Source organism: Streptopelia decaocto, assembly GCF_964273445.1.
Source record: "Streptopelia decaocto genome assembly, chromosome: 6".
Taxonomy (NCBI): Eukaryota; Metazoa; Chordata; class Aves; order Columbiformes; family Columbidae; genus Streptopelia; species Streptopelia decaocto.
This window is the reverse complement of record NC_138660.1, coordinates 57,247,764-57,274,967: the sequence shown is the minus strand read 5'-3', so window position 1 is coordinate 57,274,967 and position 27,204 is coordinate 57,247,764. Positions and strand designations below refer to the sequence as shown.

General features: G+C 39.8%; 1 protein-coding gene across 4 annotated transcripts in view; it reads left to right on the top strand.

The window, feature by feature from the left end:
• MYLK (myosin light chain kinase) overlaps positions 1-24,882 on the top strand; it is a 208,371-nt gene extending 183,489 nt beyond the window's left edge. For all 4 annotated transcript variants that reach the window (XM_082056742.1, XM_082056741.1, XM_082056743.1 and 1 more), the window contains exons 26-32: positions 3,871-4,088; positions 9,338-9,461; positions 17,292-17,444; positions 18,462-18,585; positions 19,814-19,943; positions 20,814-20,933; positions 22,773-24,882. In XM_082056742.1, coding sequence (XP_081912868.1) covers positions 3,871-4,088; positions 9,338-9,461; positions 17,292-17,444; positions 18,462-18,585; positions 19,814-19,943; positions 20,814-20,933; positions 22,773-23,029 — 1,126 coding nt within the window. In that variant the 3' untranslated portion in view covers positions 23,030-24,882. The remainder of the gene's footprint in view (positions 1-3,870; positions 4,089-9,337; positions 9,462-17,291; positions 17,445-18,461; positions 18,586-19,813; positions 19,944-20,813; positions 20,934-22,772) is intronic.
• Positions 24,883-27,204: the final 2,322 nt, after the last annotated feature.

Sequence of the window (27,204 nt, the reverse complement as noted above, 5' to 3'; positions counted from 1 at the left end):
GCAACAGCCCCCAGAAACTGTTTGCCTTGGGCTACTTATTCCACACCACTGTGCGAAATAGCAGAAAAGCAGCATGAAAGCATCTCACAGGGCTGTGACTTAAGTATCTTTGTATTTGAAGATAGTAGATATTTACTTATAGAGAAAAGTAGGTTCAGAACATGTTCTTCATGCACCAGAATTCATTATAATAAAAGAATCTGCGCAACACGGGATGGAAAGTAATGGTCAGACTTCAAAACCAATAAGAATGACCAATGCAGCCAATGTTTGCATCATCCAAACGCACCTGCTTACTGTGATTCCTGTACTTATAGCCGTAGCAGCTGGAAAGATAATGAAATCCTGATCTGTGCTGATTATTTTCCCAAAAAGTTACATCAGTCACTGTTCTGCTGCCACATCTACTTCATGTGCTGTCTACTGCAAGAAGGGGAAGCAGGTTTTTTGCTGTCTGGAAGTGGTGAATAAGATATAAATTGTTAGGAGCAAAAGAGACTACATATCTATTTTACTTCCTTGGCACTCACCTACATTATGTGCAGACTGCTATTGCAGTTGCATATTTCAGAGACAGGATGCCCATTATAAAACCTTGGTGCTTATGTGCAAGAAGGTGATTTTATTTTTAGATTCAGCAGTTGAGCAAGCTGATGACGGTAAGGGCATGGAGCCCTACTTAGCTTGGAATTGCGAGCTGGCAGACTTAATGGAAAACGAGGAAATGTATAAAGAGTTTTGAATAGCATATGGCTTTACACTCCATTAGTACCCCCCTGCCAACAAAGGGGGGGACTTTTTAAAAAGATAGAAAAGTGCAATCAAATTTAAAGTAGTTTTGTTAATTAGTCTAATTAGGATTTTAGTTTGGGGTGGCCACCTTTTCTGGCTATTGAATCCCCATGCTGAAATGTCTCTAGAGAGCCACGGGAGGAGAGGTTCTCAAAGCAGGACACGGGCAGGCGGGAGCAGCCTGTCCCTGCTCTGGACCAGCTCTGGGCAGTGAGATGCTTGTGTGACACCATCGTGCCAGATGACTTGGTTGCCTCCACACCATCACATGTTACTCAGCTGACACAGTCCTAGCACGGCACTGCCACTGACGGATCCTTTCTGGTTTAGCTATTAAGCTCATATTCTGCGTATCAAAGAAGTTGTGGGAAATACCTTCAAAATTCTTAGCATCCAAGCTGCTTTCTTCATTCCCATCAGGGTCTAAATGCGTAGACTTCAAATGGGTCAAGCTCCTTTGCCCATCAGTCTCCCTTTAAACCATATTTTAGCAGTGACTGGAATTTAGCAGCTGCCCCCCACTCAAATTGGAGCTATTGATGAGGAGCAGCACCTTTGGATTTTTCTTCCTGATATTCACCCTAAAATTTTCATTTTCATTTTATTCCCATGTGTTTCTTACAACTTTTTGAACTTTTTCTTCTCTCAATATTTGTCATGCCACTAGTTTGTATGGCTTGATTTCATATTTAGAATAAATTTAGACATTTTCTTCATTCATTTATAGTCAGACACTATAAGGATTCAAATCATTTGATGTGCTCCTACCTGAAAACCCTCCCAACTACCATTTGCTGCACGTCAGGGGCAAATCTCAGACATTTGCTTTTCAAATATAGTGATACACCTGTTCCACAATAAGTGGAAAAATAACATCTGAAAAATAGTAGCACATTGGGAATGGCATTCAGCATTGGGAGCTAAATGCCTTAAAGTGTTTTTATAATTCAGGTAGTTTATTTTCACATTGATCAAAAGAAGATTATTGTATTGCAAATTGAGGTTACTAAAGCAAAATTTCAGCAGTAAACTCCATGTTTCTCCATTAATCTGGTGTGATTTAAGTTGGCACAAATCGCTAAGGTTTCCTCTTTGTTTTGAAGGGAGATTTATTAAAATCAAGGGTATATTTGCCTGGGCAACCCTAAAGTAGATTTTTCTCACTGTTCTTCCATGACCAAAACCTTACAATAAAATATTTTAAGATGTGTATTTTGTGACTCTATATACAGGAATATTTTCTGCTGTGACCTCGTTTAGAGAAGACTAAAAAGAGGAGAATCAATAAAAGAATGGGACATATAGATTCTGACCTAGTTGTGACTGTGTGAAGAAAGCGCACTTCTCTGTATATGCAAAACCTCATCTGCATTGGTTCAGTTCAGCTTCCTAACCTGGCAAAAATTAAACTGGATTTGGTTCAGGATATAAATGCAAAACCACACATTCTATAAAGGCAATTGCAGTTTAATCCAATACAGTTACCAGAGTGTCTAGACATCCCAGGGTAAAAATGGCATGCACATGTATTAACAATAGTTAATTTCCAAATAATATGTTAAAAAGTGGTGCTTGAGACAATGGTATATTTTCTGAAAAAAAATCAATTTAGAGATTTGAAAAATATGGCACTTTTATAGGAAAAACAAGTTGTCATTATCTGTGTTACACAGTCAAAAACAACTGATAATTTTTATTATTAGTTGGTTATCATTTGGAATTGCAGAGTGTTCTGGATACAAACATGCTGTTTTCATGTTAATAGGAAACTGCAGTAGCATTTCTAAGTATATATTTTCTGAAATCTTATAGCCAAAGCAACAAATGTGCACAGAACTCCAGATGTCTCAATTTCAGTTTAGTACACAAGGGATATAATATTATATCTGACAACCTGAAAACATTGCAAGGCCAATTTTCAGTTGTGTGGGTTTTCTCTGTAACTGAAATGTACAATTACATTTGGCAATAAGCATGAGCACTGCAAAATATTAAGCCATATAAAGAGCATGGAGCATTTAATTTAGAACAGAATTCTAAAAGCAAAGCTGCTCTTCACCATTTGCTCCTTTCTATATGGGTCATTCATCCACTGCCTACAAAAACAGTATTTCCCCTCTTTGGACATAAGCAGATAAAGCAGTTGGGTGATTGCTCAGAATTTAAAAAAAAAAAAATAAATAATAAATTGCAACTAAAATTTTGCTTTATTAAATCTATGTTAAAAATGTCCCGCTTTAGTTCCACAAACAGTTCAATCCAGGAGATTGTACCCTGGAAAGACCAATTATTTCTCATCTTAAATAAGCACAAAAAGGGAACTGACCTACAAGGAGTGTGAGGATGGTTCAACTAAAAATACCAGCACTGAAAGACTTGTGGGTTACATTCTTGTCCTGTCATAGCGAAGGAGGAAATTCCCTCTGAGCTCATTTGGGTCAGTAATTTATCCTTTGTGCTTTGCGTTCCAATAACCCAATCATTTCAACTCTTACTTCTTCAGCCTTTCTTTGTCATTCTCAGTCTCTCTTCTACCGAAATTTTTGCTTATCTACTAGTTGTTTTGTCCACTTTTCCTGGGACCCATCCCGTGTATTTTCTTTTTCTTTATTTCTAAGTTATGTTATCTGCCCTTGTGTGGTGCTGGAGCACAGGAGGGAAGGCAGCGGTGTGAACCACGAGCGCCGAGGCTGCAGCAGTGTTATAAACACCCGTCAGCAGGGTGACAATCACATGGCGCACGCTTCCCTGCCAGCTCCAGGTGGCTGAATCCTAAGGGCTGGATGTAAATCCAGCTCTATATCCCTACTGCCTGGGACAACACTATGAGTGTTTCACAGTCCTAACCTGGGAAAGAAATGCAGAATGGAAAAGATCTATTGATTCATACCACACACAAGAGGTGATTCTTCCTAGATAATCTGTCTGTCGATGGAAAATGCAAAATCACAAAACATAGAGGTGTCCCGAAGTGGCTATTGAAAGCTTGAACTATCTGTATTTGTGTAAAGGAAATAGTTTGATTACTCTCAAAATGAAAATGCTAGAGAAGACCTCTTTTCATTCTGTCTTTCACAGGGTTTCTGGAGGAGAACTCTTTGAACGAATCATTGATGAAGACTTTGAGCTGACAGAGAGAGAGTGCATTAAATATATGAAGCAGATTTCAGAAGGAGTTCAGTACATCCATAAGCAGGGTATTGTCCACTTGGATTTGAAGCCAGAAAACATTATGTGTGTCAACAAGACCGGTACAAGCATCAAACTCATTGACTTTGGACTTGCAAGAAGATTAGGTAATAACATTTCTGCCTATTTCAATATGACATGGGGAAAAGGGCAGGACAAGCAGTAATTAATACTTACTATTATATTTTTTTCATGTGTAAAGAGTAGGTAACTCTCTAACTGTAAAAAATAGAACAAAACCTTGCTCTTAATGAACACTACAAATCCTTGACCTTTTGTAACAGTGGCAATTAAGGTGATGTTCTAGAAGACTTTCAGATATGGATACTTGCATACCATTTACATTTGCCCATTAGTTTTACCATTTCTTACCCTGAACACCAGCATATTGTCATACATGTTAAACATGGGAGGAACTCTACAAGGAGCTGTGTTTTGGTCATGCTCAAAATGATTAATAAAATAGCACAACTCTTAAAATAATGCAATGGGACTGGGGGAGAAGGGGAGAAAGTTGCATTTGACACACTCTTCCTAAGCTGTTGTGAGCTGCTTTCTGTCATTCAGTTTGGCCAAAGCTTTCCAACATGCTCTGCAATTTGAAAGCCAAAGACCTTGGAGGGTTCTTGTCTTCATATGGCTCAGTGGTAATTCAGCTCTAAAAATCAGCCCTCCTGTTGTGTTAGTTAGTGTTAAACAATACTTGTATTTTCACAAGAGAAGAAAAAAATAATTCCAGGAGCTACAACGTGCCTAAATACTTTCTGAACCTGTTATATTGGGCAAGCTGAAATTTGTGGCTCTTCTGTCATTAAATTGACTGGGGCAACTCATATGTATTGCTACTTTCCATACAATGTGGCCCACAGACAGATTCATAGTTGTAATCTTTCACATTCCCTCTTTAAATAAAATAATATTTAATACTTTTTGAAAATAGAACAGTTATGTTTGTAAGAGTAAAGTTTGGAATTACACCTTTCTGGGGTTTGTTATCTGCCTACATGCTGCTCATCCTTCTTCTTTGACACTTAACTAACAGGCTACTGCACACCCAAGAACACATTTTTTCTAAAACACGCTAAAAATTATATGTTGAATGAATAAGGGAAAATAAATCTGGTTTTCAGATTTTTAGATGATGTTCAACTCCAAAAGGGTATTACATGAATCCTGGTCACATGGACAGTGTGAACTCGGAGATACGGCATTTACTTCATTCATTAAAAAAAAATCACTGCCATTGTGTTCCTTCACCAGTATGGAGCTATAGTTTTCTGGGAGCATGAACTCGATTTTGTTCTTGTTGAGGAAACAGATGAACTGTTAAGTTCCAGTGCTGAAGGGTTGGGTTTTTTTTATTCAGAGATGTGTGAAAGACTTCATCCCATGACATTCCAGCTGTCAGCCTGAAAACTATGCATCTATTGCTAAAGTGAGTGGATTTCATCAACAAGGGAGATAATGTAACCACAGAATGGCCTTTCTATAGAAATTTCTTCAACTACCTTTTTATCTTCAAACCACAGTTAAACCCACATTTAGCAAAAGGAAGACTCTATTTTCAGTAGCCTCTTCCTATCCATCAGCTTTTCCATTTGTCTATTAATCTCCTGCCATCACGGTGTATGGCACAGCTGACAGTGGCTTGTGAGCTGCTAGAATCATGCCATATGTAGTAAATCTCTAACCTATATATAACTTTTCTTGCTGTGGAAGGATGACAGCTATGGGCACTGACACCGATTTTGATTTTACAATAATGTACATTCATTTGGCTTAGTATGTTGCTAAATCTTGCAAAGTTACATTATAGGCATTTACTGTTTCTTTCATTGCTCTGCTGTTCTGGAGAACGCGGAGTGTGGGGCATTTCACTAGGAAAAGAAAGTGCCCTCCTGTTCCATGTCCACAAAGCAAAGCCACTATGTTAATCATGAAGAAATATATAACATTTTGATCGAGATATTTTCCAAAACTAGAACACAATTTTTACTGTTGCATTTACTTACAAAAATTGCTAAAAGCGCCCTTCACAAAGTGCCCTCTTCTTGCCTGTTTTTTCATAAGTTGCACTGAGGGCATGTTCCTCCACTTGTGTTACTTCAAGCATTGTGATTTGAAATTGTCCGTCAAATTCACTTTGGCTTCAATAGATATGGGATTGGAGCCCTTGTACTATGGACCTGACCCCGACTGAGCAGAAATTGCTCAACCGAGGGACTGCTAGAGGGAACAGGAGCTGAATTTGCACTTCAATTTGTGAGATTTACTTTTAACTTTTTGTAACTAGTGCAAATTAATGCTTCTAAATATTCAGTGTTTTGATCAAGTTTAATGAAATGAGGATCACTCCTTCTGCAGTCATCTGCTGCAGCTAATTAGTTCTCCTACACTGTCAGGAAATACCAAAGCTGCAGTGGGATATTTTCCTGACCTTTTTTGGTGTGCTGAGGAACCCATGTAAAAAATTGTTTAAGATAAACTTCTTAAGGAGAAAAGAGAATGGGTTTTGAGTACTGTAAAGATTTTTTTTAAAACGGTTGATTATATACAGTGTCGGCAACGGTTTCCAGCTAGCTTGTCAGCTTTCTATCTGAACTACAGGATATCCAAACACAGATCCTACTTGTATACTGAGCTTGTAAACATCTGGGTAAAGATTTGACATACTATTGCATAGAAAAGGTCTTATTTTTTTTTCTTTTTTCTTTTATACACAGAAAATGCTGCATCAGTTGTTTCACACCGTATGCTTGCACTCTAGTGCCATGTTTTCAAAAAAAACATTTCTCGGACCTACGGGCAGCACATTTCATACACCAGCCTTTTGCATACACAGTGGCTCGCGGTAGTTTACACAGAGCACAGAAAAGCCTCCAAACTTGGATGTGAAAACCTGAGCCTGAGATTTGGATGATCATGCTGAAGCTTTTAGAAAAATAGGGTCTTTGTGACAAATTTCAGTAAATTTTCGTAAGGACGGTTAGAAAAGAAAATCTAGGTGTTGATCTTACAAAGAAGGCAAATGGGAAGATGGGATCTTAGGCTTCCCGATTGTGCTTGGAAAAGGAAGATCAATCTCCCACTCCTCATTGTCCCTGTGGAGAAGACATTGCCCTTGTTTTAGGCTACATCAGTTTAGGTTGGATACAAAAAAATGATCCTACCTTTTGGGGTAAGAAAACGCCAGTTATGTGAGTGTAGGGATGTTGGGGAACAGCTTTTGAATGTGCTTTTTAAAGGCGAGTCAGACATACGGCAGGAAGGTCTTGGTGATGGTGAGCCTGCAGGGGATCTCGGTGCTTTCCTGGGGCTGCTCCCAGGCATTCTTCTGTCTGTCTCTAGAAATGGGTACTCTCTGCATGGAGGGGTCTCTGAAGGCATGATAACATGTGGAAATGAGGTTTCAGCAATTAATTCACTCTCACCATACTTGAGCACAGCAAAAAGGGTTTCACAGCTTTTAAAAGGGGGAAGCTGGCACAACTGAGTGAATTACTGTGCCAGTGCTTAGAAGTTACTCCAAACATGCTGCTCAGTCAACAGGCAAGTTATTAACCCCATATATCCTTCAATTTTCATTCAGTAAGTTGGGGATTTGCATGCCGCCAAAGAGTACAGTTGATGACTGCATTTTATGGAATGGCTTAACAGCTTTCCATGGAGGAAACTAGTTGTGGAGTCAGTCCTGGGATCAGCATTTATGTTGCAAAACTTGGTAGGGGAAATTCTAGTAACCAGAAATATCCTGTAAAGATTCAGTGTTGTGGACAAGTAGCTTCTATTGTAGTCTTCTCAAAACTTTGATCTTCTGCTGTTTGAGGTTTCTTAAGCTTTTCTCTTGATCATAGAGCTACAAATCTCTGTATTTACTGTAACCTTAACACAGGCAGGATTGGAATCTGTTACATCTGGTTTTCTTCCCATTCATACCTTTTTTGTTTAGATGGCAATCTCTTTGGGAGAGGAATGGTTCCTCACTATGCCATTCTGCTGTGCTTAACCTGGATGCTACTCTTCCACAAAAGATAAATATAATGCAATGAATCCAACATAAGGCAAATATTGATTACTCAGGCACATGTGCAGACTGGACAAGAGTTTCTCAACCTAAATCCAAGCCTATTTCAAATCAGAAACAATTTATTTCCTGACATTTTTATACTTTTATAATACAATTTTTTTATTGTGATTGTGTTTTATTTTCCCCAGTCCCTGATCTATTCCTTAGTTTCCTTCCTTCCTGACCTTGCTTGTTCTTCTCCTCCTCTTCCCATCCTATTCAGAATGAGAATCAATGAAAATGAGCCCATTGAGATTTGCCTAATAATTGCCTAAATGATTTGCATTGTGTTTCACACTATGACTAAATGTTAGACATACCACTCACAGTTGCACACTGGCAATACCAGGTTCTGAACAAGCGGTTATTCCACCTTCATCACTGTATTTCCCAGTAGAGCAATACTGGTGGGTCAGCACAAGAAAGATGAAGAGCACATTCATGTATCCCATGACCTCATTCTTTCAGTTCCTATTGCTAGCAGCACCTTCAGTGTAGCTCATTTTAAAGGCATCACCATCATGTTTAAGCAGAGCCAAATGTAGGACACCTGTGCTACAGACCAGCTGGATAAAAGTTTGGAGTGGCAGCTGTTGACTAAGCACTTGTGGTCCCCCTTCACCAGGCTGGAGCTCCACTTGTAGGCAAGCCTGGTTCTGAGAGCAGGCTCAAGCCCAGATTTACTGGCAAGGCAGTGATCTGACAGGCGCACGGCATCTGCTTCTGCTCTTGTTTCACCACAGACCTGTGCCACTTTATAGTTCAGAGACATGCAACCCAGTATTGATTTTCTTGTTTAAACTGTAAAATGTGTGTTGGATTAAAATAGTTTTTTCTTAATATATCACTACTGTTTCTCTTTACCATAAAACGCAGATCCCTGAGCTTTGATAAAACTTCAACTTCTTTCTAACACTGGAATCCTGAAATCTGCTTGTGCAACTGCTGAAGTGATGGAGGCTCAAACACTCTTGTGCTTCAGGACATCCGAATTCGAATTAAACACTAACAGTTCTCCTCATTCTTAGACTTGGTGTTGTGGAAACTCCTTGCAATAGGAACCTTATTATGTGCCTTGTACAGTGTTGTGTGCTTGCGGATGCTTAATAAATATTTATTGCTATACATGTATCAGCTGAGAGAATAGCAGTTCAGGCATCATTTTTTTTCTGATAAGGATCTTTAAAAAAAAAATCACAAATACAAAACTGGTTTTCCTGCTATTGGGAAATAATTGCTTTTAAAAAGCTACATGTAGCAGTTAATGTTTTTCTCTTTCATTCTTCACAGAAAATGCAGGTTCTCTGAAAGTTCTGTTTGGGACACCTGAGTTTGTGGCTCCAGAAGTTATAAACTATGAACCTATTGGATATGAAACAGATATGTGGAGTATAGGAGTTATCTGCTACATTTTGTGAGTACCTTTGCTATTCTTAACACAGATCCTGACAGTTGCTGAACATACAAAATTTTCATCAGCTTCTGAATTCTTCTCCAGTTTTCAGGCCTTTTGTATTCTAATTAGCATCTCCAGCATGTTTAATAAAAATTCTCTGTTCTCTGATGAGTGTAATTGGTAAATTGCAGAACTAGAGTTCTGGAAATTCAGCCATCTTCATCATAAACAAGTAATGCTTCATCTCATTTAAAAAGACAAAGTGACAGTATTTTATTATTAACTTTAAACTATTTTTCCTTCCTAGATGTTGAAGAGAAATGTTTGGACATACACTAATAACTGATAATTCCTATTCTTTTATTCCCAAGAGAAAAATTTCTTCTGAAATTTTGGGGTCTTCTTATTCAGATTGGGTCACCTGTGGGACAGACTAAAGTATCCCAGCATTACTGTATCTGTTCACAGTGCGCTTTAATTTATTATTAAGGACAAACTATTGGATAATACATTTTATAAGCAGCATAGATCAAGCTCATGGAAATATTTTAGAAGATGGTTGGCTGCAGCTCTCGGTTACATATTTCAGTACTTGATTTGATCTTAATTTGTGATTTGATAACACATGAAGATAAACTTCAATGTGTCTGGAGAAATGCATATGGAAATAGGATCTCCATGCCTAGAACAGCAAGTGATCTTCTTCCACCTGTGACTTTCCACATTTGATGCCATATAAACAAATGAAAAGAGAAGCTCAGTTTGGAGCATGGTTCTTCATGTTTCAATAATAAGTAAACGGCAGATCTGCTTTGCACTTATTCTTTTAAAAAGCAGAATTTTCTCAATACCTTACGTTCTTTTTTGAAAGCGCCTCCTCTGCCCCGGCTACCCTCTTCCTTCACACCTGGCAATGCACAGTTGTTTGCCCCATGTCCACTCGGTCTCTCTGTGATTCTGCTTGCCCTTGTACTTGTTCTCATCCTACTCTCATTTCCAAGCTAAGCAACATGATTTTCTTTCTTGTCCTGTGCAAAAGCTACTACATCAACTCTCTTACTCCCAGCAAAGACTCTGAATATTTCTGTTATCTTCTGCTTCTTATATGAAGTGTGCTACACTCTTCAAGGTCACTTTACTCTGCCAGTTTATTTACAGGATGCTTATTTTCCATTCACTTCCAGCATTTCTTTCTAGATCTTGAAAGCTCGTTTGGATCATTCTGTAGTTCAAATAATGCAGACCACACAGGCAGTACTCAGATGACAAATTCATGTATTTCTCTGGCTGTTGAGGCCTCCTGAGTTGCAGAGCACAGCAGAGCGGTGTGGAGATGCCGGAGTGCCCGCCGATGGGAGCCCAGCCGGGACACCAATGCTGCATTGCCCTCTAGAGGCCTCTTCTCTGTGATGGAACCAAACATCAAGCGCTGTGTTACACACACATTTGGGGGTTTAGCGTCTTTTGCTGTCATTTGTTATGAAAGTAAATGTGAGGGTTTGTGTGTATGCAACATAAGCAGTGACATGTCAGGCAACGCAGGCAAAAATGGGTGACAGCAGCTGTGTGTGCTCCTAAGGCACGGAGCCAGGGTTGCTGCTCCAGTATGGGACGTGCTGGAGAACACCGTCATCGTTTAAGTAAACAAGGCAAAGGCAGCAGGTGAAACAGGTGGAGAACAGGTGAAATGTCTTGCCAAAGACCAGTCTGCCAGCAGTGGCAGAACTACTGCTCCCCAATTTCTCTGTGCCACCAGAAGCCAGATATTTGAATGCTGTAATGTTTGGCTGATGGGACTGGAGTGGTGTTACAGTTGATGCAGATGATCCAATATGCCTTGTGAAATATATTATGAAATTACTTGTTCGCTAAGGTGTCTTTAAGCTTATTCAACACTTCATGAGGGGAAAATTGCATTATTCAAATGCAACAAAATATCTGGTTTTTGATGTATAGCAATTGCTGCAATAATGATTAACAGTAATAATCAGCTTTTGTCTTTCTTGTGATAAGAACAAGGTAACAGAACTCGGAGAAGACCTGTGAGTCATCACTTGGACATTCTCTCCCCCTCAGAGTGACAGGCCCCCAATCTGTCTTCACTTCTTTAAGGCCCAGCTATTTTTGCAGACTCACCACTATAAGCTGTTATCCAAAATGGAACATCACATCATCATTACAGAATGCAAATAGAAGTCATTGAGAACTGCACCTCTCTTTAGCTGTAGCTCTGCTTTCCTGTTTTGCGTATAAGCTCAGAACTGCCAAATCTCACGTATAAAGTGTAAGACTTGCTCATTTGGTGTCTGTCTCACGTACCATGGCTGCGCCTGTAAGCCAGCATTGCTTCCCCTGTCCCGCTGCCATGGTGAGCGGGGCCATGGAGGAAGAGATGAGCACCGCACGAGCACCGGGCTGAAGGATGGGTCTGTGACAGGCAGGTGATGGCCCAACACTGTTGTGTCTGCCACTTGTCCCAAGTGAAGCTGCAGGGAGTGTGCTGTGGCATGCCCTGACATAGCACCATGAGGGAGGGTTCAGAAGTGTTGAGAGACTTGTAACCTGCCTAGACAGAGAATGTGTTTCCATTATGTCCTGTGCAACAACAAATACAAGCCAGGTTTAGCAAAGAGCTGCTGAAGAGATCTCTGTAGGCAAAGGGTCTTCCCTGAAGAAGAAAAATGGGTGGGATGTAATCTCACGTAGGAAACAGGGTAACAGTGCTCCTCCAAAACCCTGCAGCTAAACCTCTCTCCTGGCCTGCTGCTGTGCAGGTGTAAGCACAGAGATCACACTCTCTGTTGGGATGCTGCAAATGTCTTCCTTATGGCATGGCTGACTTCATTCCATCCTGCAGCTCATGGATTCCCTTTCCACATTTCTAAGCTACACATTAAATCCTTTTAATCTTTCTTGATAACTTATTCAGTCCCATCTCTTCATCAGTCTTTGTTCTTCCTTAAATTTCCCTGTTTGCATTCTCCACCTCATGTTTTTTATCTTCTGCTTTTATCTTGCTCTCTGTCCTGTTCTGCATCACAGTGCTGTCCCACATACTTAAGCTGATCTATTGCCTTTGAAGTAACAGCCACAAATATTATAGCTTGTGTATATCATCTCCATTTATGTCTACTTGAGTTTTTCTTTTTGCATTTAAAATAATCTTCATCTAATGACAGTTAAACCTCCTGAATTCTTTCCAGCTCCCTCTGGCCCATTTATTCTTCCAGACATTGCTAAATTTGTTTGTTGTTTTGTTTTGTTTTTTTCCTATTTCTAGTTCTTTTCTGATGATCCACTTGAATAGTTGGTGTTTCCAGCAGTTAGCAATCTGAAACAATTTCTAAATTCTGTTTTTATTTCAAAACAAATTTTGGTCTAAGCCTGTAGCACCACATGTCCGTACATTAAGATAGTCCTTTTCCTTCTGTCACCATGGAGTCTGACTACTTTCAGTGAGGAACGGGCTGTAGCTGATTCTTTTGCTTGCTTTCCATTAGTTCAGCTTGCATTATCAGTGCAGGCAGTGTACATCTTTTCAGAGTAGTTGATCTCTGTCAATTAATATTTTTAATATGCTATACCTTAGGTTGGTTTTTAATATCATATTTGTTCTTGCTGTGTGCTCTTTTCCTTCAGCACCTTCGTAACAACATGCACCCCGATTCTTCAAACATTCCCTTCCCTTTTATCTGTTGTGTTATTCATCACTGCTGTTATTCCTTGTTTGGCAGTTCAGGTTGGTTGAAAGATCTTTTGGCATCGTTCATCTTCTGGATGTGCTGACTTGGGACTTCAATAAGACAAGACACATTGCTGACTTACACTTGGCCTCATGTTGTACTAAAAATTTAATCCTTGTTAATAGAAAGACGAGAGAGCATTCCTTGTTCTCTCAATAAAGCAAGTTAGGAGGGCTCTAATGTCATGACTGTACTGCCCAAAAGAAAATGACTTATTTTTTCAGTGGCACTGGCAAATTGTGATTCCTCATTAATCCACAGGGCATGTAACAGAAGGGTGAGAACAGAGTAACCCCCTTGCTTCAGCAATGAGCCGTCTTCCTTTACATGGGTTCAATGGTCTGTTTTACCTTGAGATGACCCATGTGGAGTCAGTCTGCCCTCAGCTGAGGAAACGGTGGTTTTGTCCAGTGGGTGTGTGTCACCCACAAAGTAACCTGAGACTATTTGTTTGATTTCACTTGTAGAAGAACTAAATTACTACATAATCTCCAGGGCGCAGGCATGGTTGTGTGCTTATTTGATATGACCTGCACAGGTGTATCATAAGCAGATATTATGGTACTCTTCACTGAAATCAGCTACTTTTTTCACTGCTAATGTAATGCAAACTGTAAGGAGGAGCTCATTGTCATCAGCCCAAATCAGCTGCTGCTGCAAGCATTGCTTGCAGAGGAGTGCTCAGGGTCTCACTTTCTGAGACATGCAGCAAATTCATCTGTCCTGGATTAGTGGCAGTCTTAAATGCAAAGATTTCCGAGTGAAATGCTATGGTGTTTGTTACATGGGCAGTCAGACTGGTGACCACATTGGACCCTTTTGATCTTAATATTTCTAAATCTGTACTCAGAGCTCTGTTAGAACAGAGCAATACATGTTAGGGAACTTTGGAGGATAAAATATCTTCTTTATTTAGAAGTGGAAAATGTGAAAGATTTTCTAAACAAATGGTTCTTAACATGCCAGGAAGATGCCTGGTTAAGTAGCTGGAAAAATGTTTTCAGTAAACAACTCACCGCTTGTCTAATAGTAACTTTGCAGTGTAAGCTCAATATTAATTTTCTGGAGCAGTTGCTCATCTTTATCACTTAGCCTCAGCATTCCAAAATGAAATTGTTTCCATAATCTGTCAAAAGAGTTGCTGAGCCATTATTACTTTAAATGGCTATTAAGAAATGAACAACCAAGGCTGAGGTCAGTGAAATCTGTGCTAAAGATAAGAATTTCCGGTTATAATCCACATTGGTTGCTGGATCTTGTTTTCTGACTATAGACAAGGATCTATTTCTCCTTAAAATGTTTTAATGACAAGGCAACTGATTCACAGTGTAAAACTGTGGTAGAGAAAGAAAATTCTTTTAGCCCTATAAATTTGCAACAGCACGTTCAGAAATACAAAAATAGGTTCATTGAAATGTTTGAATGGGTACTGTTACACTGGTGTTTGGAAATGACAAAGCAAGCGGAGGCTTAACCGATACCCATCTGGTAATTTACCAAATGCATGGAATGGGTCAATCCTGCCACAACATTTAAGATTTTATCAGATAATTTTGTCATGCAATTCTTAAAAAAAAAAGCCAACAAAAACAAACAAAGTTATTTTTCCTCTCTAATCTCCTTCTATTTAAGCTCATCCCTCAAAAACTGTGTGTGCCATGCAGAATCCCTTTGCCCAGAAAGCCAAATGTCTTTACAGGCACTGCCCCCGATGGCAGTGCGGAGCAGTGGTGCTTCCACATGAACTATGTCTCTGCATCTATAGCAGTCTTCTCAGCATGAAAATGATCTCTCAATATTGCAGCTTTAATCTGTGGAAACAGGCCATAATATTATCACAGGCAACACAAGAGCTGCACAATACTATTGGTGGTAATAGCGTGCAGAGGTCAACTTTGCAACACTTCCATCAAGTATTGGGGGGAAACAGGTTGTCATTGCTCTGGCTGCCCAAGCGTGTCCTCTGGAAGCTCACCTGGGCAAAGGGAATATGTGCAGCTCCTGTGTTGACAGTGAACTGAAGAAATACTTTGCAGACCCTCCATTTATATAAAATGTGAACCTTTTGAGCAGCTGCTGAATTGCCTGAGAAGTTGTTGTACTTACTACATAGTAAAAAAAGAGACAACTTGGCAATCAGTATCTGGAACCCAAAACTTAGAATGAGATGAGATTTTTTTCACTTTCTAAAATATTATAGAGAATGATGGCATTGTCATAAATAGGAAAATGTTTAAATATTGGAGTGGAAGTAGGTTTAAGGCCCTGCAGCAGTGCTTTGTGGATACCAGAATGGAGATTCTGCTTCAACAATTTACCTGGCCATGACGGCCCATGTGCACAAGGACAGAACAGTCTCTCGTTGTGCTGCAGCTACACCAGCTCTCCAGTGCTATCAGGCACAGACCTTGTCTCTCCTGGTGAAGGAAGAGTCAAAGGCAGGGAACAGCTGTGTTAAAGTTGTTTTATGTGAGCACTTTTTGGCACCTTTATCTTTCAGCTTTCTCTAACTCATGCCTATTATATGTTCATAAGTGGGTCTATGCCACCTTATACATTTACAAAGTCATGCTTCACTGTTGCATTTGAATGCACCCCATCTAATGGAAAGTTAGACAGCAAATACCTTCTGTTCTGATTTACTTCTTCCTGCCTGAGAAGAAACAAACCTTTCATCTTTATCTCATGTATTATTACTAGCAAACTTCTGAAGTATACATGTAAGATTCTGGACTCTGCTGTACTGCACACAACTTCCAGAAATGGTAAAAGCTTTAGTATCTGCTTTGTCTGAGGCTTCAAAGAGTGGGTGTTTCTGCTTTGCTTATAGAAACAAAATCCTTAGGAATAAATTCCAAATCAGTTTTTGAATCCAATTAGGAAGAAAAGAGTAGCAAAGTAACTTTGGAGGAGGGGATTATGCCAATATTATTAATCAATTAGCTCACTGGATTTGATCCCAATCTCTTTTTCTACCAGCCTGTTCTGTGATATTCAGTAGCATCAGGATATTCATATAGTACTATATCCATACAGTATTTTCAGAAGCCTAATAAGTTCCACTTACTTTTCCATATTAAAAAAAATGTACTACTGTTGAGATGTAATTGGTTAACATGATTGCACAGAGGAAGCAAAGTCTGTAAGATTTCACGAAGAATAGGTTATTATGTACATTGCATGTCAGGAAGAAGACTTGGAAAACTGAATAACTTGTAGTTCTAAGGAATAAGCAACCTTCCACCTGAAAGTTTTTACTGAGAGAGTGATATATACTGGAATCAAAAGTATCTGGAAGCACAAAGGTACAGTATAATAAAGGACAACTCTCAGCTGGAGAAAGATACTCTGCAAAAATGACACCATGTTGTTCTGTAATTGCCTTTCACTGGCAATTTATCAGTTTTATTGAGTAAAAAGCCTTAGAAGCTCAACTTAGGTTATAAAAGAGCATTATTTGCATTTCATGCATCGTCATGACTGATTGAGAACATAAAGACCAAATCACTTTTGGATGCATCTGCATAACCCTACAGCCTGCAGTGATGTAGCACTGTTTTATCTGGCTGTATCATTCAGGGTGGTTTTGTTTACAAAATAGCATTGTGGATTTCATGATTTCACAATGCATCTTTCTTCTTGGGCTCTGTCTGCAGGAGTAAATGGAATAAAATGTACAAAAAAACCTTGTTTTGACAGTAAAGGCAGCAAAGCTACTCTGAAAGCACCAGGAAAAAAAAAAAAAAATCAGCTGAATTTGGTGTGAAAATTGCAGGATTATTTATGCAGAACTAGACAAGTCATTTAACAAACTGGTGTGCTCCACTTTCAGCTAATTCTAGTTCTCTCCTCAAAAATGTCTTGGGAAAAGAGAAAGAGCAAAAATCTCCCGTTCAGTTTTGCAGTCAAAATTCTAGTTTCCTTCCCAGGAGACTGCCTGTAGTTAGCTTTGAGTCCTGGTTTTTGTTTTTTTCTTTTAAGGGAGCTTTTACTGATAAAGATCTGCAGAGCCTTGGAGATGTCACACACAGTTTTAATTTGCTCCTCTGATAATTTGCAAATTCATGTTGTTTGTTTAGTGTCTGTTTGTCTCTTCTACCCCCAGGGTCAGTGGACTTTCTCCTTTCATGGGAGACAACGACAATGAAACCCTCGCCAACGTTACCTCAGCAACCTGGGACTTCGATGATGAGGCTTTTGATGAAATATCTGATGATGCCAAGGACTTTATCAGCAATCTACTTAAGAAAGATATGAAGTAAAGTTGTTGGACTTGCTGCACTATGTTTGCATTTAGCTGAACTTGTCATTCTTGTTTCCCCACTCTGAATCTGCACGCTGTGGAAGCAGGCATCTCTGGCGATACTTTATAAGGAGCTCTGTGTGTCCGTCTGTCTCTGCGTGCAGCTCTCGCTTATTTTACGGTGCAGGGTCTGAATGGTGCACTTGCTTCCCATCGCCTGCTCATTCTGCTTTTCCCTTTCCTCGGGCACGATGCAGCCTGAGGTTTTCTGAAGCTACTTTTATCTTCACTGTAGTGTGATACAGACTCCTGCATGACATGTTCTGTCTTGACCTGAATGGGTTGCAGCTTTGCTAGATTTATTTCCGTGTGTTGCTTTTAAGTGTGGTACCTCCAAATAGGCAACTTTCCTGTAAATGTAATGATTGGGCAAGAAAATAAAAAATCAGAGTAGGAGCCATGTTTACAGCAGACTCCAAACAAACCAAAGAAAGAGAACGTACTTCTTCCAATGAGTTTGAAATCAGCTGGATGGAGAACAGAGGGTTATTTACCTGTGTACCAAGAACAAAGTGAAGAACGGGCGTGGCTTCATTGGAGATTTGGACATTTCTGCTTTCTTAAATGTTCAGTGCTGCAGGGGAGGAGGGTATTAAATGGTGGGAAAGGGGAAATGTCTGTAAATGAAGGAAAGGAGATCTAGATCAGGGTACTGGCAGCATGAGGTAGCTGAATCATTGCCATCGTGGTTCTGTTGCAAGTGTTCCATGCCTAAAACATATGGCTTCCCGTGCTTTGTTTTATAATGTTTTATTAACACTTTAAAATGCACAGTTTTCTCTGAAAAAACCTACAGAAATTGTGAAAGTGAGTTTAAGAAGTAAGCATGGCTGGGAAAGCAGTGCCATGTGATCTATGTTGCTAAATTTAGGAAACAAAAGACAGCTTTCAGCAAAGAGTGCAAAATAATGTTAAAGCAGGTAGGTTCAACTATCATTAATGGCAACACTGACTCGTCTTTTTATGTAACAGGAGTCGCTTAAATTGTACTCAGTGTCTTCAGCATCCTTGGCTGCAGAAAGATACCAAAAACATGGAAGCAAAAAAACTTTCCAAAGATAGGATGAAGAAATATATGGCCAGAAGAAAATGGCAGGTAACGAAGAACACATAGAATTGGGCCAATTATCCTAATAAGTTGCTTTATTTCTAATGCTTACGATTCTGAGAAACATCTTCTACCAGGTGTTTTCTGCCGCTGGTGGAAACTCCAGTGTGGTCAGTGTATGAAGGTTTGGTTTGGTTTCTATGGGCGAGCAGCAGAAGGCTGCACAGCTGCATAGATGTGACACGTGATGATTCCATTTCAGGTTACTAAAAGGCGTACTAGCTCAAGTAGAAATTTTCCTGATCTTTTGGGAAGAAAACCCCACTGAGGGCTGGGGAATTATGTTATCCTTCACAAACCCGAACAGCTAGGGAAATGCTTCTCCGCCTGGCCTCTCTACATATACCTCATTTTGCGGTAGTTTCATTCTCCTAAGCCAGTAGTTCTGTCCTGTTGTAGTACCAAGCTTCTCATGGATTCGGTCAGATCGGTTTAATAATTTTCTTAGATGTATTCAACCTCTGTATCTTCTTTGTTCTTAACCCTGGAAGCATTAAGTAGCAGGTCCATCTGTGCTGTTCTGAAAGGTAGGGGAGTTGATGTATAAAATCCTGGACCCAGTCATTTGAGTAGCCTACAAAATATTCATTCATGTAAATCTACTTTGTATTTCCTCTTACAGTCACAGAATCACAGAATGTGAATCACAGAATGTGTTCAGTCTACTGAACATGTTTCTTAGGAGCTCAAGCAAGTTATAAAAAAATACAAGTGTCCATACTACAGATAAGGTAGTTTGAGCATATTTTAGTATCCTGGTGGTTGATTCTCAAGCCTGTCAGAGGTCTGCTTCCATCATGCAGATAGTGCTTTCTCATTCATTTCGTATTAGCTGGTTATTCGTCCTTGGTGAAAGCCGGTCCAGCCCATATGGCTATTAAGAGAGCAGCCCGCCACCAGAGTTAAGTTCCAGTTAAACAGGACAAAGCTTTTCGCTGGCCCTCCTCTCGCACAGTGCTTTTTATCCGCAGCTAGCAGAGACATTCATTTAGGTATGAGTTCATCAGGGGAAGTTTATATCTGCAACTAAATTTGGTAATTCGGACCAGCCTGCTCTGTCTCTCCTAAAACAACAGAGCTATATATAAGCAGTTTGTCCAACAATTCCAGCGAGGTCCGCAGAGATCCCAGATAATTTGTGCGAAGCACGATTGTTACAGAAAATCACATGCCTTTTGGATTGGATTGATCAGAAGCCTTTTATGTTATGTCTTAGAAAACAGGCCATGCTGTGAGAGCAATAGGAAGACTGTCGTCCATGGCGATGATTTCTGGTATGAGCGGGAGGAAGGCCTCCGGGAGCTCGCCCACCAGCCCTATAAATGCAGACAAAGTAGAGAACGAAGGTAAGGATTTTTGCTGCACCATATTTTTAACCTCTCTGTGAATCAGTCTTACTAAAACTTTTAGTGAAATGCTAGAGATTAATCATCGAGATGGTTATTCCTGCACTGGCGCTCTCTCTCTGTTTTTATGGTCTTTTTTTATGTTAAAGAAATCTATGAAAAATTCATTGTTCTCATATTGTTCTGTTACTTAAATGCCCCAGTATAAGTATGGGCAGTAAACTCTTCTCTTTTTAAAGCCAAAGAATTTAGGCAGCTTTCTCAGCTGCACTTTCTATCAGTTTGGGAATGCATGTTTATACAAAGATTACAGTGATGAATTACCTTCTCAAGCAAGCGAGCAAGCAAGCATTAACACTTGCTGTAACCACGACGTACCCTGCATAAACCATGCTGTTCAGACAAGGGAATTTCAGAACGAAAATCTACATTATACCCCTAGGTCCCCATTTGAAATGTGGATTTGGGGTGTATAACAATCAGAGGTGCAGCTGTTTGACACTTGTGAAAATCGAGCAAGTCATTTGGACATATCCACATCAACTGCGGGCCTGAGACAAGTTGAACTGGTTTACCTCTCTGACTAGCAAAAGTTCAGGTTCAATTAGAAACAAATTCAAGAAAAAATAAAGATGATTTGTAGCACGGTGACCTGCATGTTGATTTAATTCTATTTATGGTCTGAATCTTTGCCCTGTTGCGAAAGTTTGGCACAGAACTAAGTAGCGAATGTCCTCACAGTGCCATTAGGCTTACAGAATTAAACAAAATAAAAGATGCTTTCATTACCATCTGATAATTAAAAATTAAAATGCATCTTTTGAGAACATGCCCTATAAAATAATTAACTATCTCTTCACTCTTCTCCAGATGCTTTTCTTGAAGAAGTGGCTGAAGAAAAGCCCCATGTAAAGCCATATTTTACTAAAACAATCCTTGACTTGGAGGTTGTGGAAGGAAGTGCTGCTAGATTTGACTGCAAAATTGAAGGTACTTTGAATTAGCCTATCTCTTTCCTTCCTTCCTTCCTTCCTTGCCAGCTTTCTGCATCATGTTGTTGTTTAACTTTTTCAGTTTTTTCCTTTATTATTGTTGAGTTGGTGCCATTTTGCTTTACCAATATCTGCATGTCACGGCTTGAATGTGTTGCAATAACAGGAATTATTTGGAGCTGTACGGGCTTGTTCTGTGCTTGCCGTAGAACCGAAGTCTCCAAGAGTCAATGTGTGAATCACTAATTCAGAACAACAAGGGGGAACTGTAAGGTGATTTTTGAGGGTAGAAACAGTAAAACCAAGATGCAACATGGTACCATAAATTGCAAGAGTACACTCTGAGAGACTGCTAACTGGAAATAATAGGTAGGAAGTCACTTGTCTGAAATGACAGACAAGTTTCAGGTGACCTCAAGATAGCTTTAAGCCGTACATACATTGTATAAAAGGCAAAGTGGTCCCTAACAGTGTATTTGCATGAGAAGTAATGCTAATATAATTGCACTGGTTACAAAAATCATAACTATAAAATACTATATTACTGTTTGGTTTTTGGTTGGTTTTGTTGTTGTTGTTGTTTGTTTGTTTGTTTTTAACTTATGAGTTCAAGAAATTAAAACTCAGACTGGAAGATGCAGATAGAAAGAATAAGTTTATGAGAAGACACTTGAGGACTTGGCTTTGCCAGCCGAACAGCCTGCAGGCCAGGACTGTAAGCACTGGTACTGCAGTGACACTGAACCTTCTCTGTCACAGCTGCTGATGCTGTTAAAACGAAATGGGCAGTCAGTGCCATATTGCATGTGTTTGTTAGACAATTTCTAATCTTAAAATGAGGTTCAGAAACTGCCTCACTGACCTTCTGCTTGTTTGTTTCTGTGCTCCTAATCTCTTTCACTGCTGTTTCCTACCTCACAGCGGAGATGTGAGGATGGATTATTGTTGCTGATGGATGCTCAGCGTGAGGGGTATGTGCATAAGTACTGCGTGGAATAAAATAGATGGATCTACCACGGTTGATGTTCCAAAGTTTCCAGTGAATCACTGTAGTGTTCGTTGTGTACCAGGGATTCCTGCAGTTTATTTCTGCTCAGCGGGAAGTCACAGCCCAGAACTTGGCTGAGACAACGAGCCTTCAGTTTGTTATAGCAGCCAAGAGTACTGTATAAGGGATTGTTCTCCAGCATGCAAAGCACAGCCCTGCTCCGGATGCTTGAGGACAGCAGCCATTTGCTTCACAAAAAGCTCCAAAGCTCCTGTTGAGATGCATAATCAAAATGTTTCTTTTAGACTCCCTTGCTTATCCTAACAAACACAATTAAGAAATAGGACAGGTCAGTGTGTAAGGAGCAGATTAGGAGGAGGAAAATTCAGAATAGCCACAATGAAACAACCTGAGAAGGAAATTACACTGTAGCTGTTGCCCCCAAACACCTTATCCTTGAAATTCTAAATCTCAGTGTCAGAAGCTCTGGTTTCCACAAACGCTGCAAGGTAAGGTAAGCCTCGAATACGCTATTAAGAGTCCTTTGCTGGCTGATGTCTGAGACACAAACAGCTGCCCGGAGTCACTGCAAAAGTAGTGGAAAGGGAAATCTAGTGAGTACCTCAGTGCTAACTTCCAATTTTTTGCTATTCATAATAAAGCTGTTTCAGGTAAACGTGAAGCAAAAAGGCCTCAGATCACCTACATTTATTTTAAATAGAATTCAATGAAATATCTGTATAGCAACACATTGGCACGTCCATACAGACATGGAATTAAAGCTTGAAGTAATTACAGATAAGTCAATACCCATTCATTGTAATTGCTGTTCTCTCTGCCCTGTTGCAGGCTATCCTGACCCTGAGGTAATGTGGTACAAAGATGATCAGCCTGTCAAGGAGTCCCGTCACTTCCAGATAGATTATGATGAGGAAGGGAACTGTTCTTTGACAATTTCTGAAGTATGTGGGGACGATGATGCCAAATACACCTGCAAAGCTGTTAACAGCCTTGGGGAAGCCACGTGCACCGCAGAACTCCTTGTGGAAACAATGGCAGAAGGAGAAGGAGAAGAGGAAGATGAGGAGGAGGAGGAGGAAGAATGAAACAAGGCTCAAACAAAAAAAAAAAAAAAGAAAAAATATATTTAAAGACTTTCCCTTATAAGGCTCAGAAAACCAAGTTATCAAAAGCACCTTGTGTGATACATAGGTATTTGGGGGTTGTTTTTTCAGCATGATCAGTTGATACCTGTTTGCTTTATGTATGGGCATTAATTCAAATCAGCAGGCAATTTTAAGTTGCTAGCATGATTTGATTTACTTTAAGCAAGTCATCAACTAAGTTGCCCAGTATATTTTGAAAATTAAATGTATGGAAAACAAGTCTACAGTTATTTTGAAAGAAAAAGTCTATTTACTGAGCTCATTGCTCTATACTATTACTTTCCTCAGCCAAAACTGCACCTAAGTTGACTCCCCAAGGTCTTCTTTACAAGGAATCATCTGACACAGCCAGAATTGAAATTTGTATGTTGGTATGGTTCATTTTCCATTTGTTTTAAACAGAATTCCACAGCCCTAACTTCAAACACATTTCCTGCCCTTTCTCAGTGCACTGTCAGTGCCGTTGCAATACTGGCTCATGTTGCACATCCAGGTGGTTTCCTGAGAAACTCGGATCTTGCTTTTAACCAGCTGATCACACCCTTTCACCTCTGCCTGTCACTCAGTGCAGTCACAGCTGACTACTTAAGAAACAGACCGAAAACACAAAGACTGACTATATTTTCTGTTTTTCTGGTCAGTCTAACGATGATTTATGATTCATATATATGCTGCTGTGAAAAAAACAGGCTATTGCACAATCAGGAACTTCTATGTTCATGTGTGTAAACAGAATCCCAGGTTAGCTAAAGTTTTACTTGTATTTATTTGGCAACTGCAAAACAGATTTCAACTGATAAGCTGGAAACTCCCACAGATTTTTGGAGCAGTCAAGAAGATAGTAGCCTGGACTACAAACTCCTCTATACTTAGCAGTTTCCAAAGAATTTTAACCTATATAGGACCTGTTTCTACCTTATGAGCTTGACTGTCTTGTTTTTGTCTTAAACCTGCACCAATAAGGCTGCTGAGTTTTTTAAAACTGCAGAAAAGCAAAACAAAACAAAAAAATCCAAGCCCTGGGTTTGTTTTTGGTTTTGTTTGTTTTTGTTTTTGTTTGGTTTTTTTTTTCTCAGAAATGGTTAATGCACTCAGATTTAGTAACTTTGCTTTCCTTTCACAGTATTGGCACCTTTTTTTTTTTTTTGCTGTTGTTCAGAGGTAATATCAGAGGCTGCAAGGTGATTTGCATCATCTAAAACCAGTGTGTCTTATATCTGTGTATCATTCCAAAAGTGATTCTTTTTCTTTTCCACTTTTTGTGCATAAAGTGCAACCATTTGCATTTCCAAGGTTACCTCTTTTAAAGAAAAAAAAGATTACCTTAAATCCTCACCACTAAGTAGTTAGTGTACTTTAATACCGGTGTGTACCATATCGACCTTAGGTTGTTTGATATTACCTAGTTGTGTATGTGTTCCATATGATTTGCTCTTCTACATTGAAAGCCCAGCTAATGTGGACGACACAATGGGTTTTAACTGCTTTACTCTTTGCTGCTAAGTTCAGATTGCCAGCATGTCTTTTCAATTGATAAAAACCTCTTGTTATACTAAACACAGTATTGCCACAGTTCCTTATACAGAAAGGTTTTGAATCTGATTTACAGCATACAAAGCTTTTCTCACGTTTTGGTTTTTTTTTTAATGTTTTAGGCAACAACGGGGTGTATTTTGTACCTTAATAAAAATATGCTAATATTCTCCCAGTTTGTTAAACCATCAGAATTGCAAAGATGAGAACGCTACGGCTGTAGTTACTCACAGTTCCTAAATAAATAATACCACAAAGCACGCTCCGTGTATACTCTATTGCAGGCGTCACTGCGTTCATATTGGCTAATCATATCGGTAACAGCATCTTCTCCCATTCTGTCGCAAGACCCACTTGGCACAAAAATGGATGAGGTGGCAACAGTGAAACCTTCTGGATCTCTGTGGTACTGCTGCGCTTCTCCTACCCCACGAGCGCAGACCAGGGCGGTGTGGAGGCTGCTCTGCCCCAATGCCATCAGGTACAGCCCAGGCGGACACTAGTTATAGCCATGTGCTCTGCCACACGTCTCCAGCCTCATCGCATCATTCACAATGAACAATGAATTGTTGACATGGATGGGGCACCAGGACAGCTGTGGTTTTCTTTTATAGTTGAGAATTACCTTATGGTGGGGGAACGAATAAATCAGAAAGACTGTAAAAGCAAGAGAGAAAAAATTCAGGGAAGTCTAAATGTAGATGTCTGCTTATACTAATGTTCCTAGAAAGGGTAAAGATGAAGATATTTAGCAAATATGCTTGCGCTGCCTTTATGCAGACTTTGAAGGAGCAGTCCAAGCCACCACAGACCATGCAGGACCACACAGAAATTCCCTAAAGTGAAACATCCTGCTTGTAGCAACATGTCTCTTGAGCAAATTTGCAGCCCTTGAAACAGTCACCTTTGCAAGATGGGCTCTGCTGCCTTGTGAATGTTATTCACTGTTAGCTTTTGTTCAGGCGGGCACATGTGTAAAGCAGTAAAAGGTCTGGCTCTGATGGCCTGGTCCATGGGCATGGCAAGGTCTTTGGGGACATATACTGAGTATCAAAACCCACAGACTCAATATTGGGTGTTCCAAACAAATTTACCCTTCCTTCTCCTTCTTTATTAGGGTCTCCATGTCTCACAGGCTATAAACTGCCTGTTGTTCTTTTACCCAAGCGATATATCTAGCTCACCATCTCCCTGTTGCCTCCTATTAACATCCCTTATAGTTTGCAGGAAACAATCTCTGCTTCTAAAATGATGTGATACGTAGTGAATTCAACTCTGAGCAACTGACTCCAACTTGTATTCAACCTTCGATTTTTTGTTTTATTTGAATAACAGAATTCTATATCCACTTGAAATCCTGTCTCACATCCTAATGAATCTAATAAAAGGTATTACCTCTTTCTATAGACCTTGTCTTGCTTGTATAATGTTTGCAGAGACCCAGTCCTGGGGTGTGATAGGGCTGAAACAATCCTCAGTAACTGAGGTTATGCAGGACATTGTTACTGCCCTAGATGGACCACTTCATTTTTGTATTTCTTTTGTATAAAATTCAGTCTTCTCAAGAGACATGGAAAATCTGGGATTGTTACTGGTTTTCACTACTTAGGTTTCTGGATTTGCAGAAAGTTAATTTACCTAAGGACAGACCTGTCCAGCTATACAAGCAACCCGTGTATATTTCTGGAGGATGAGGAGACCTTTGCTAATTGTGTGGCATGCAAAGACTTCCGTAGTGCTGTTTCTCTTTGCTCACAAGGAAGACAGCAGAGGACTTCTTAGCTCTCGCCACTGGAGTGAGTGTCAGGCTTTTAAAACAGACATTTCTTTTAGTTGCTTACATGAACAATCTCTTTCTCTAAAATTTCTTGGAGTATTTATTGAAACATTGTACTAAAATTTCATGAAATTCTCGTAAATCATGTTTGAATTTTGAGCCCTATTGACTGCAGGAGATGTGCACCCAACACCATGAATTTATTAGGCCACATAAAGACGTCAGTGAAAGCAGAATTTGCAGGCTGGGAGGGAGACCAATGCTGTTACTCTGCACTGCTCAGGAAGGCACTGCACTATAACCAGCATGAAAACTGAAAATTGCTTCTGGAAGTTGAGAAGTACTTCCCCAGAATATTTAGAAGTTCTGTAGGAAAAATTAAAAAAAAAAAATCATTTTAATTCTTTGGAAAGGTAGTTCTGCTTATATCTCCTCTATAGAGGATGCTCGAATTTGTGTTGCTATGAAAGTAACACTATCCAAGGCTTTGCCATTCTACAAAACTTCAGCAAAAAATGAGTTACAGCTGCATTTGTGCCCAGCTTCTGTGGGTTATTAAACTATAGAAGTGATGAAAACCTACTAAGTACTCCTAAAATAACCTTACCTGGAAAACTAGCCCTATTAATTTCTCTAAGGAAATGACAGACCTATTTACGCTGCAGGACTGAGGCCCGCAGGGGGGCGTTTTTAACCCGGTTTAAAACTTGACCGAGAACGCCGTTCACCCCCGGCTAGGGAGCAGAGCGCTTGAGGCGCGGGGCGGTGCGTCTGCAGAACCGACACCTGCGCACAGCGCCCTGCC